General features: G+C 44.3%; 1 protein-coding gene across 2 annotated transcripts in view; it reads left to right on the top strand.

Annotated features, from left to right (window-relative positions):
- The window catches only part of Brca1 (BRCA1 DNA repair associated), an 85,197-nt gene that overhangs the window by 70,711 nt on the left and 1,905 nt on the right, over positions 1-12,581 (top strand). For both annotated transcript variants that reach the window (XM_045159815.1, XM_045159814.1), the window contains exons 19-22: positions 85-125; positions 5,111-5,191; positions 9,760-9,814; positions 12,429-12,493. In XM_045159815.1, the coding sequence (XP_045015750.1) occupies positions 85-125; positions 5,111-5,191; positions 9,760-9,814; positions 12,429-12,493 (242 nt within the window). The remainder of the gene's footprint in view (positions 1-84; positions 126-5,110; positions 5,192-9,759; positions 9,815-12,428; positions 12,494-12,581) is intronic.

Raw genomic sequence — 12,581 nt, 5'->3', positions numbered from 1 at the left:
TGTCTTTCATGAGTCACTCGACTCCCCACCTCCACACAAGGAGCATATTCTCTATTTGACCTATCTTTTCCGTGTTCTCTCTAGGGGTGACCCAGTCTATTAAAGAAAAAAAAATTTTGGATGAGGTAGGTACTTGATAATACAAACTAATCAAAAACCCTTGGTACTGGTACTATAGTCAGGAAAAATGTTTCTGATTCCTTCCACCAATGCACATGAATGTTTTTTGACATTGAGGACCATCAAAACTAATGCAAAACCCATGGGCTGGAGAGATGGCTTACTGGTTAAGCACTTGCCTATAAAGCCTAAGGACCTTGGTTCAAGGCTCGATTCCCCAGGACCCACATAAGCCACATGCACAAGGGGACGCATGCATTTGCAGTTTGTTTGCAGTGGCTGGAGGCCCTGATGCACTCATTCTCTTATCTGTCTGCCTCTTTCTTTCTGTGTCTGTATGTTGCTCTCAAATAAATAAATAAAAATAAGCAAAAAAAAAAAAAAAGTAATACAGAGCAGGGCTGGGGAGATAGCTTAGCAGTTAAAGCACTTGCCTAAAAAGCCTAAAGACCCAGGTTTGATTCCCCAGAACCTATGTAAGCCAGATGCACATGATGGTACATGCATCTAGGGTTCATTTATAGTGGCTAAAGGCCCTGGCACAAACATTTTCTATCATAAATAGTAAAAATAAAACATTTTTTAAAATAATTCAGAGTAGGGCTGGAGAGATGGCTTAGCGGTTAAGCGCTTGCCTGTGAAGCCTAAGGACCCCGGTTCGAGGCTCGATTCCCCAGGTCCCACGTTAGCCAGATGCACAAGGGGGCGCACACATCTGGAGTTCGTTTGCAGAGGCTGGAAGCCCTGGCGTGCCCATTCTCTCTCTCTCCCTCTATCTGTCTTTCTCTCTGTGTCTGTCGCTCTCAAATAAATAAATAAATAATTCAGAGTAGACCATGAGATTCTGTGTTCTTGCTCATATTTGTTCTAGGATTCAGAAGAGACACAATCATTGGGCTGGGAAGATGGCTCAATGGTAAAGGGCTTGCCACACAAGCATAGGAACCTGAGTGCAGATTCCCAGCACCCTTGTAAAAACACCACTTGTAAACCCATGTGGAGAGGCAGAGATAGGAGGATCCAGAAGACTTGCTGACCAGCTAGCCTAGCCAAATCACTGAGCTTTAGGTTCAGTGGGAGACCTAGTCTCAAATGAAGAAGGAACTCAATGTTGACCTTACCTACATATGTGTGTCACATACACATGGCAAAACAGGCAAAAAAGGCAGAATTGTCTTCTCTTGGGAAGAAAGGGAAAGGTATTTATGAAATGAGCTTTTTTTGTTTGGTTTTTGGTTTTACAAGATAGGGTCTCGGGGCTGGAGAGATGGCTTAGCGGTTAAGCGCTTGCCTGTGAAGCCTAAGGACCCCGGTTCGAGGCTTGATTCCCCAGGACCCACGTTAGCCAGATGCACCAGGGGGCGCACGCGTCTGGAGTTCGTATGCAGTGGCTGGAAGCCCTGGCGTGCCCATTCTCTCTTTCTCTCTGTCTCTCTCTCCCTCTCTCTCTGTCACTCTCAAATTAAGTAAATAAAAATGAACAAAAAATATTTTAAAAAAAAAAAAAAAAAAAGATAGGGTCTCGTACTAGTCCAGGCTGACCTGGAATTCACTATGTAGTCTCAGGATGGCCTTGAACTCAAGTGATCCTCTGGCCTCTGCCTCCAGAGTGCTGGGATTAAAGGCGTGCACCACCACATCCGGTTTAAGGAAGGTATTTATGAAATAAAAGATGTATAAGTACATAAGATGAGGCCTCCTCCAGAGCCAGGTATGGTGGCATATATGTGTAATCCCAACACTTGGGAAAGAAAAAAGAGAGTCAAAATGAGCACCCCTGGGTTTTTTTTTGTTTTTTTTTTTGAGACAGGGTCTGATATAACTCAAACTCCTTATGTAGCTGAGGATGACCTTTGTGATCTTTCTGCCTCCAACTTCCAAATGCTGGGACTGTTGATGCGCATCCGCTCCCCCTGAATCTTACTTGTCTGCACCTTTATAGGAAGCTGGCTATTTGACATTGTTAAAGAAAACATCTTGGACCAGGGCTGTACCTTAGTTGGTAGAGTGCCTGCTTCGTGTACCTGAGGCCCTGGTTTCAATCCTCACCACTACATTAAAAAATGGGATATGGTGACACACACACTTGAAAAGATAGAGGCAGACCAAGCAGAGTAAAACATGCCTTTAATCCAGCACTTGGGAGGCAGAGGTAGGAGGATCTCTGTGAGTTTGAGGCCACCCTGAGACTATATAGTGAATTCCAAGTCCATCTGTGCTAGTGAAACTCTACCTGGGAGGGAAGGGTGTTAGAGACATGGCTTAGTGGTTAAGGCACTTACTCTCAGATTCAATTCTCTAGGTCCCACATAAGCCAGATGCACAAGGTGGCACATGTCTCTGGAGTTTGCAGCTGCTAGAAGCCCTGGCACACCCTATTCTCTCTCTCTCACTGTCTTAAAAAAAAAAAAGGAGCCAGGTGTTGGTGGTGCATACCTTTAATCCCAGCATTTGGGAGGCAGAAGTAGGAGGAGCACCATGAGTTCGAGGCCACCCTGAGACTACATAGTGAATTCCAGGTTAGCCTGGGCTAGAGTGATACCCTACCACAAAAATACAATAAATAAATAAATAAAATTTTTAAATTAGAGTGGACTGGGCATAGTGGCACCTACTTGTTCCAGCACTCAAGCTGAGGTAGGAGGCTTGCTGTGAATTCAGGGCTATCCTGGAGCTGCAGAGTGAGTTCCATGTCAGCCTGGGCTAGAGTGAGACCCTACCTCAAATCAAAAAAATCGTTTGGGGGGTTGGAGCAATGGCTTAGCAATTAAGGCGTTTGCCTGCAAAGCCAAAGGACCTAGGTTTGATTCCCCAGGACCCATGTAAGCCAGATGCACAAGGTAGCGCATGTGTTTGGAGTCGTTTGCAGTGGCTGGAGGCCCTGGTGTGCCCATTTTCTCTCTCTCTCTCTCTCTCTTCTCTCTCTCTCTCCTTTCCCTCTCTCACTCTGTCAGATAAATAAATTAAAATTTAAAAAAGTTAGTTTGGGATTTATATGAACATTGGGCTTGGTGCCAGATTATATTTGGCGAATAAAAAGGAGGAAAGGGGGCTGGAGAGATGGCTTAGTGGTTAAGGCATTTGTCAGCAAGGTCTAAAGACCCCAGGTTCAATACCCCCAAGACCCATGTAAGCTAGATGCATAAGGGGATGCATGCATCTAGAGTTCATTTACAGCAGCTGGAGGCTCTAGTGGGCCTATTCTTTCTCTCTACCTTCCTATTTCTCACAAATAAATTAATAAATATAAAAAATGGAAAAAGGAGGGGGAGGGAATAAACCAAGGGAGTAATTCTTGTGTTTGGGGCTTGAGCAGCACATTGGATTTCAGTGATCTTAGATGAGAAGACATAGGAAGGAATACATTGAGCCAAGTGTGGTGGCACACGCCTTTAATCCCAGCATTTAGGAGGCATTCGAGGCCGCCCTGACACTACATAGTGAATTCCAGGTCAGCCTGGACTATAGCAAGACCCTACTTCGAAAAAAACAAAAAAAAGAAAAGAAAAGAAAAAATGGAATACATTGGAAGGAAGGAAGGTAGAAGCCAAAAATGAGATCCTGAGTTCTGTTGTAGATGAATAGATTTTCTGTGTGTGGTTTTTTGAGGTAGGGTCTTACTGTAGCCTACTAACATGGAATTCTCTGTGTAGTCTTAGGATGGCCTTGAACTCATGGCAATCCTTCTACCTCTGCCTCCAAGTGCTGGCTAGTTGTTTTGTTTTTTGTTGTTGTTGTTTGTTTTTTAAATTTATAAATTGACAGGCATGTTGTACACACCTTTAATCCCAGCACTTGGGAGGCAGAGGTAGAAGGATTGCTAAATTTAAGGCCAGCCTGAGACTACATAGTGAATTCTACATCAGCCTGGGCTAGACTAAGGCCCTACCTGGGGGGGAGAGGTTTATATTAGGCATCTGGATAGAGAGGTTAAGTAAGCAGTTGGATTCTTTGTAAGAAGCTCAAAGACACAATTAGAATATAAATATGGGTGCTGGAGAGATAGCTTAGCAGTTAAGGCACTTGCCTGTAAAGCCAAAGGACCCAGGTCCAGTTCCCCAGGACCATATAAGCCAGATGCACAATGTAGCACATGTGTCTGGAGTTTGCAGGGGCCTCCAGCCACTGCAGACATACTCTAGATTACATGTGCCACATTGTGCATCTGGCTGTTTGTGGGTACTGGGGAATCAATCCCATGCCACTAGGCTTTAACAAGCATGTGCCCTGGCCACTGAGCAATCTCTCCAGCCCTGTTGCCTGTGTTAATACTCTTTTTTTTTTTTTAATTTTTAAATTTTTATTAACATTTTCCATGATTATAAAAAAAAAATATATCCCATGGTAATTCCCTCCCTCCCCCCTTTGAAATAATACTCTTAGCAGTACTTAGCAAAGCTTCCCTAGAGTCTGAGTTTGTTATAATTGTTTCTAAGCATTCTTGCCCAGCTTTCTCTCCAAAGCTCCAGACTCCATGTTCCATTATTCTTTCTCATGCTTCATTAGTAAAAATAGTGATGATGAAAAATCTAGGTTTCTTCAACTTATTAAATGTATGTTTTATCATTTTGACTTCATTAACTGTGTACACCTCTCAATAAAATCTGAAAGCCTTTATTTTATTAGATGGCAGTATATAGTTGATATAAGTGATCAGGAATTCTCCAGTTATCTTTATAACAGCACAACATTAGCAGATTAATATAAATGCCGAGTGTTTTGAAAGAAGATAAATACTGAAAATTAATCAAATACAAGTTCCAGTGAGGTGAAATGCCAATGGGTAATTTATGCACTTGAAGAATTGATTTCAGCAGCTAAGATCCTGGTCATTTCAATCCAGTTCACCTATTTTATTTTTTAAAAAATGCTATATTTACTAATTTTTGGTCAAAACAATTTGGTGATGCTGAATACTTTAGATATATTGGCTTCCCTTTCAGGGAAGGCTTCCTTTTGATGACAGTGCTTTGTGTTTGGTTTCTTTCAGCATGATTTTGAAGTCAGGGGGGATATAATCAATGGAAGAAACCACCAAGGTCCAAAGCGAGCAAGAGAATCCCAGGAGAAGGTAAAGACCCCTTCCTTTTGTTGACAGAAACCCCAGCACAGGCTCTGCAGCCAGCCACCATGGCATGGGATGGTCTTCACCTAGGGCACACTGCATACTTGCCAGAGTACTGACAGGGCGCTTGCACAGGGGCGCTGTTTTAGTTCTGCCAGCAAAGCAAATAAGGGTTGTTCCTGCTTCATTAGTGGGAGGACATGGAGCTAATCTAGATTCTCAGCCTGGGTTTTAAAGCTTAGCTGATAGTGACAGAGCTTAGATTTTAAACTGATGAGAGTCTGAAACCTTTGCTCTTTCCAGTTTTCCATGATGTATTTTCTCCTGCCACCACAGAAATAATTTTGTTTATTTGCAAGCAGGGAGAGAGAGAGAGAATAAGGATGGGCATGCCAAGACCTCCTGCCTCCAGAAATGAACTCCACTCCAGGCACATGTACTGCTTTGTGCATCTGGCTTTACGTGGAGACTGGGGGATCGAACCCAGGCCATTAGGCTCTGCATTTTTTTCTGTAAAGCAGTGAAGTACTCCCAAGTGCTGGGATTATATGTGTGAGCCACTATACCTAGTACATTAACTCTTTTGGAGGAAAAAAATAAAAAAGGTTTAGAAATCTTTACTGGAGAAAATAGATCATTCTAACTTTGCAGATAAGACTGAGGACATTCAGTAACTTTCCCCAGATCATGTTGTAGCCGATGATGCTACCAGGAGTCCTTCGTTGATATACGATGTCACACCTGCCTGCAGGCCTGAGCCAGCTATTTTCTCGGGTCATTGGATAAGGGCTTGTATTCCCAGTCTGTTTTTCTTTGTTTTCAAATGTGGACCACCAGCCAGTTCAGAACACCCCCATATGGAGCCTTCTGTTCCTTTACAGAAACTTGAGAGGGTGCCAGTAGAGGTGGTTCTCTAAGGAAAGCTGCTTTGGAAGATGATCACAAATCAAGCCTGGAGTTCTGAACCCTTGAGATCAGCCGATCCTCACCTTCTGAGCCTATCAAATAACTGCTCAGATGCCTAGACAAGCTGTTTGCCCTACTTCTGCCTTCACCCCAGGGAGCTCCCTGGGAGCCAGCCATTTGTTCTTACCGTGCTGGATGCCAGACAGAGTTAGCACTGGGTCCTCCTTCAGAGGAACTCCCAGCACTTGAGGATTTCTCTTACATTCAGGATAGCAATGATGGAAAGGTTCTGGTCCAAGTGTGACATTCAGAAGATACTGAATGTCACATGGCATTTTCATGCAGAAGAGAACTGTGTAGAGGTGAAGCTTCCGCTCACTCATATCTAGACATTCTTATCAGTGAGTGTCAGCCTGGATATGGAAATTCCTAATCTTTTGTACTTTTCAAGGTAGCATTTGCCTCCAGCTGGCTGCCTGGAGAGAACTTGGAGCATTCGTAACCATCTTGGTCCTTTCTAGTTGGGACTGTACTTTATTCATACAGATAAGGAGAGTGGCATGCTGTCACTTTGAACAAAGACAGACTTGTCCTGCTGTCCTTTCTTTTTCCTCTACTGGCAAAGTGTTGTGAAGGAGTGCTATTTCCAATAAGTTACCTGTGTCTTTCTTGCTTCCTAGTTTTTCTCTATCAGTCTCTTTGGTCCACATGATTATTAGGCCCAGCTAGCTTTGTTTTGAGTGTCATGGAAAGATATAAAGAGGTCAAGCCGGGCATAGTGGCACCCTGAGACTACGTAGTGAATTCCAGATCAGCCTGGGCTACAAAGAGACCTTACCTCAAAAAAAAAAAAAAAGGAGTTCTGGAAAGATGGCTTAGTGGTTAAGCGCTTGCCTGTGCTATGAAGCCTAAGGATGCACATTAGCCAGATGCATAAGGGGGCATATGCATCTGGAGTTCACTTGCAGTGGCTGGAAGCCCTAGCACGCCCATTTTCTCTCTGTATCTGCCTGTTTCTCATCATTCTCAAATAAATAAAAATAAACCAAAAGGGATGGAGAAATGGCTTAGCGGTTAAGCGCTTGCCTGTGAAGCCTAAGGACCCCGGTTCGAGGCTCGGTTCCCCAGGTCCCACGTTAGCCAGATACACAAGGGGGCACACGCGTCTGGAGTTCGTTTGCAGAGGCTGGAAGCCCTGGCGCGCCCATTCTCTCTCTCTCCCTCTATCTGTCTTTCTGTGTCTGTCGCTCTCAAATAAATAAATAAATTTAATAAAAATAAATAAATAAATAAACCAAAAAAAAAAAAAGCTGGGCCTGGTGGTGCACGCCTTTAATCCCAGCAGAGGTAGAAAGATTGCCAAGAATTTGAGGCCACCCTGAGACTACAGCCTGGGAATATAGAGTGAGTTCTAACTCAGTCTGGGTAAAGTGAGATTTTACCTCAAAAATACAAATAAAATGGACATGGTGGCACACATCTTTAATCCCAGCACTCAGAAGGCAGAAGTGGGAGGATCACTGAGAATTCAAGACCACCCTGAGACTCCATAGTGAATTCCAGGTCAGCCTGGGCTTGAGTGAGACCCCACCTCAAAAAAAAAGGTGAATAGTGTTGGAGAGATTGCTTAGTGGTTAAGGCATTAGCTTACGAAGCCTAAGGACCCAGGTTTGATTACCCAGTACCCACATAAGCCAGATGCACATGGTCATGCATCCATCTGGAGTTTGTTCCCTGCAGCCGGAGGACCTGGCATGGCCATCCTTTCTCTCTATCTCTCTTATCTCAAATAAATAAATAAATAAAATATAAATAAATAATTAAATGGGAAGTTCAAGCCTCTAATCCCAGCACTTGGGAGACAGAGGTAGGAGGGTCACTGTAAGTTTGAGGCCAACATGGAACAATCGAGGGAGTTCCAGGTCAGCCTGTGGCTGGAGTGAGACCCTACCTCAAAAAAACAAGATGAATAAATTAAAAAAAGAAAGATAGGAAGTTCAGAGTTAGGTGTGATGGCTCATACCTGTAATCCCAGCACTAGGGAGTCAAAAGCATGAGAATTGCTGCAAATCAGAGGCTTCTCTGAGTATAGTTCTAGGACAGTCTGGGATACAGAATGAGACCTTGTCTCATAGAAAGAGACAAGGGTGGGGGTGATGGCTCAGTAGTTAAAGGTGTTTGCCCCACAATCCTGTGGACGAAAGTTCAGATCCCCAACACCACAGACACAAGTAGTATGTGCATCTCTCACCCCAGTGTACTTGCAGGCAAGCTTGTCTGGCCTTCCCAGTAGCAAACAAGAGAGACCCTGTCTCACTCAGGGTGCAAGGAAAGGACCAATACCCTAAGGTTGTCAACTCTGACCGCCACATACACACCATGGCATGGGCAGGCCCATACATATTCAGAAATTTAAATTTAAAGAAGAAGGAAAAAAAGAACCCACAGACAAGTTGGCCATGGTGGTGATCACCTGTAACCCCACACTTGAGGCTGAAGCAAGAGGATCAAGAGTTCAAAGCCTGGGCTAAATCAGACCCTGTCTGATAAAACGTGGTGGTGCATGCCTTTAATCCCAGGACTCAGAGGACAGAGGCAGGAGGATCACTGAGTGCAAATCTACCCTGAGGCTACATAGTGAATTCCAGGTCAGCCTGAACTACAGCAAGACCCTACCTTGAAAAACCAAAAGAAAGAAAGAGAGGGAGGGAGGGAGGAAGTTATTTCATTGGGCAACACTGCCAAGCACAGTAAGTCCCCCACAAGGAATATGTGATCTGTGTCAGCAGAAAACGAGGCATTCAGATCAGTCAGCTCAGTGAGGGGGACAGACCAGGCTGTACTCTACATCAGAACTCACCAGATATGCTGGCCATTCTTAGAGCACTATGAAGGAAAAGATGTTGGAGGACCAGAAAAAGGTCAACAGAGAAAAAGAACACGCAGACACAAAATAAACATAGCTTGCTGTGCTAACCCGGGTCATGGTTAGAGTATTAATGTACCAAGTCTGAGTAGACATCAGACTTCAACCCATAACTTCAAAGCTCTTGTTTTGTTTTATCTCTAACAAGAAGTAAAATCACTGTCGGGCGTGGTGTCGCACACCTTTAATCCCAGCACTTGGGAGGCAGAGGTAGGAGGATCTCTGTGAGTTTGAGACCACCCTGAGACTACGTAGTAAATTCCAGGTAGCCTGGCCCAGTGTGAAACCCTACCTTGGGGAGGGGGGATGTAGTAGTAAAATCACGTGCAAAGGTCATTAAGGGGTAGTCTTGAAGACAGGGATCCTTATCCCTTGAGAGACAAGATTAACCAGAGTGTAGATCAACTGCACATATTCTTCAGAAATGTCTTAAATCACTGTTCAGGATATTGGACTGATCTCTGGGAAGGAGCACAGAAATTGTCAGGTGGGGAAAAACTTGTTTTTCAGGGATTTCTGTATTTTTTTGGAGGGGGGATGGTTGAAGCAGGTTCTCAGTCTAGCCCAGGTTGGCCTCAAACTCATGGCAATCCTCCTACCACAGCCTCCTGAGTGCTGGGATTAAAGATGTGTACTACCATGCCCAGCTCACTGTACTTTTTTATTTTTAAAAAAATTACTCTTAAAAAAAAAAGTTACAACTGTGTTTCTTCATCCCCACTGTTCTTTCTCTTCTTTGCAGATCTTCAAGGGCCTACAAGTGTGTTGTTATGAGCCCTTTACCAACATGCCCAAAGGTACGATCCTGAGACAGCTGCAGCACTGTCGCCCCAGCCTGTCTTACCTGGTAGAGTGATGTAAGCAGGATCACCCTACGCAGGGTCCCTCTGATTGGTGAAATGTACTAGAGGTTCTTCAATGTCTCTACCCCCTTCCAAACAAATGAGCACCTCGATGCCATCTTGCAGCTAGGCCTGCCCCCTTTCTCAGGGACACAAGACCACTGAGGTCAGGATTTAGGCCACTACATGCTACACTCCAGTTGGGCACAACTGTCGTCGTCGTCATTGTTATTTGGATTTTTGAGGCAGGGTCTCACTCTAGCGCAGGGTGACCTGGAAGTCACTATGTAGTCTCAGTGTGGCCTCAAACTCACGGAGATCCTCCTACCTCTGCCAAGGCATGCGCCACCACACCTGGCAACTGTTGTTATTATTGCCCATTTAGACTAAGAAAGGGGAAGAAATTAGCAAGAGAGCCATGAGTTCGAGGCCAGCCTGAGACTACATAGTGAATTCCAGGTCAGCCTGGCCCAGAGTGAGACCCTACCTCGAAACACCAAAGAAAAAGAAAAAAGAAATTAGCAAGAGGAACTGGGTGTGAGACTACATAGTAAATTCCAGGTCAGCCTGAGCTAGAGTAAGACTACCTCCCTCATGAGCCAAAAATAAAAAGGAGGGAGGAAGAGAGGGAAGAAGGAAGGAGAAATTAGCAAGAGGCTACCTGGGGCTTATGAATTTATGAATGTCCAAAAAGAGTTCTGTGGGTGTGGAGGTATACTACACGCCTTTTATCCCTGCACTCTGGAGGCAGAAGTAGGAAGATTGCTGTGAGTTCAAGGCCACCTTCAGACTACTACATAGTGAATTCCAGGTCAGCCTGGGCTACGGTGAGACCTTTTAAAAAAGATTTCTGGCCATGCGTGGTGGTGCACGCCTTTAATCCCAGTACTCAGGAGGTAGAGGTAGGAGGATCGCCATGAGCTCGAGGCCACCCTGAGACTCCATAGTGAATTCCAGGTCAGCCTGGGCCAGAATGAGACCCTACCTTGAAAACCCCCCAAAAAAAAAAGATTTCTGCCCTTCATAAGCTATCTTCATGTAATACAGAGAAGAAGGCATTGCAACTATGTAAACCCTATGGATCTGAGGCTATGTATAGGCCCAATGCACACTGTGACTCTTGATGAATAATCATCTAGTTAACTTTGACTGCTTTGTGGTAGTCAAGACTGTTATGGGGCCAAGCGTGGCATATGCCTAGAATTCCAGCACTTAGAATATGGAAGCAGGAAGATGTTCAGGGTCATCCTCAGCGACAGGGAATTCAACTCCAGCCTGGGCTACATGAAACCCTGTCTCAAACAGCACCAACAACAAAAGACTGCTGTGGTGTTCAGCTATAGTCCCTGTAATGCATACATTTGGTTTCTTCAAAACAAAGGCTGCCCTTTTTTGGTTTTTTCAGGGTAGGGTCTCACTCTAGCTCCAGCTGACCTGGAATTCACTATGTATTCTCAGGGTGGCCTCAAACTCATTGCGATCCTCCTACCTCTGCCTCCCACGTGCTGGGATTAAAAGCATGCATCACCACGCCCCACCAATGCTGCCCATTTTTCTCTCCCATGCCAACCTTTTGTCCCAAATACTCAAGTCTTATTACTTATTTGTTGGTATGTATGTTTCTAACCCATCCACTCACCATGATGAATGCATACATACATCTTACATGTCTATGTATATAGCTATAGAAACAGAATTTTATTTACTTGCATGTGTGTCAGGGTCTCTTGCCACTGCAAATGAATGCCCATCCGTCTTTATGTGGGTGACTTGGGAATTAAACACAGGCTGGCAGGGTTTGCAAGCAAGAGCCTTTACCTCCAGGGCTATCTTCCTCCCCTAAAAAGTTATTTTTTAATATTTTATTTTTATTTATTATTTGAGATAAATATAGCAAGAAAGAATGGGCATGCCAGGGCCTCCAGCCACTGCAGATGTACATGCCACCTTGTGTGGATCCTGGGGCACTGAACCTGAGTCCTTTGGCTTGGCAGGCAAGTGCTTTAACCACTAAACCATCTCCAGCTCAGTTTTCTGATTTTTACTGCTCAGAGTGTATGGATTCCAGCTAAGCATGTGACCTTTCCCACTGACATGCTGAGTCCCTGACCATGATGGCACATATATATTTTTTGCACAGGATGAATTATCTTCCTATCTCTTGACATTTGCAGTAATTACCACCAAGTTTGGTGCTCTCGGTGGCGTGATTATCAATTACCAACACAGAATTAGGATGCAGGGAGTGAAGAAGAAAGAGGAGGAAGAAGACAGATATTTTTTTCCCACAGATACTATCTAGTAATTTAGTAAATTAATGGAAGTTAGATCTTGAATTTTTTCCTTTCAAAATATTTGAAAGACCATGAACCCTTATCTATCAAGTGGCTTTATGGAGACTAATATAGTAGGTAGCATATCAGTGGCAAATTGACTTAGAATCCATACTAATTGTAAGGCCTTTCTGTCCTCTCACTGAGAAGGCTGGCTCTCCAGGGGAGGTCGTGGAGGGTACAGGCTATGCACGTGGACTGCTGGTGATGACTTTAGATGTGGCTTTCCTGTATAGATCAGCTGGAGTGGATGCTGCAGCTGTGTGGGGCTATTGTGGTGAAGGAGCTGTCATCATTCACAGTAAGTGTTTGGGGCCCTGTTAGAGGGGAAATACAATATTTTCTCCTGCAATTGAGCAAGGCCCCCTAAAGTAACCTCTGGAGCCTCT

This window comes from Jaculus jaculus, chromosome 9 (genome assembly GCF_020740685.1).
Source record: "Jaculus jaculus isolate mJacJac1 chromosome 9, mJacJac1.mat.Y.cur, whole genome shotgun sequence".
NCBI lineage: Eukaryota > Metazoa > Chordata > Mammalia > Rodentia > Dipodidae > Jaculus > Jaculus jaculus.
This window is presented reverse-complemented; position numbering and strand designations above follow the sequence as displayed.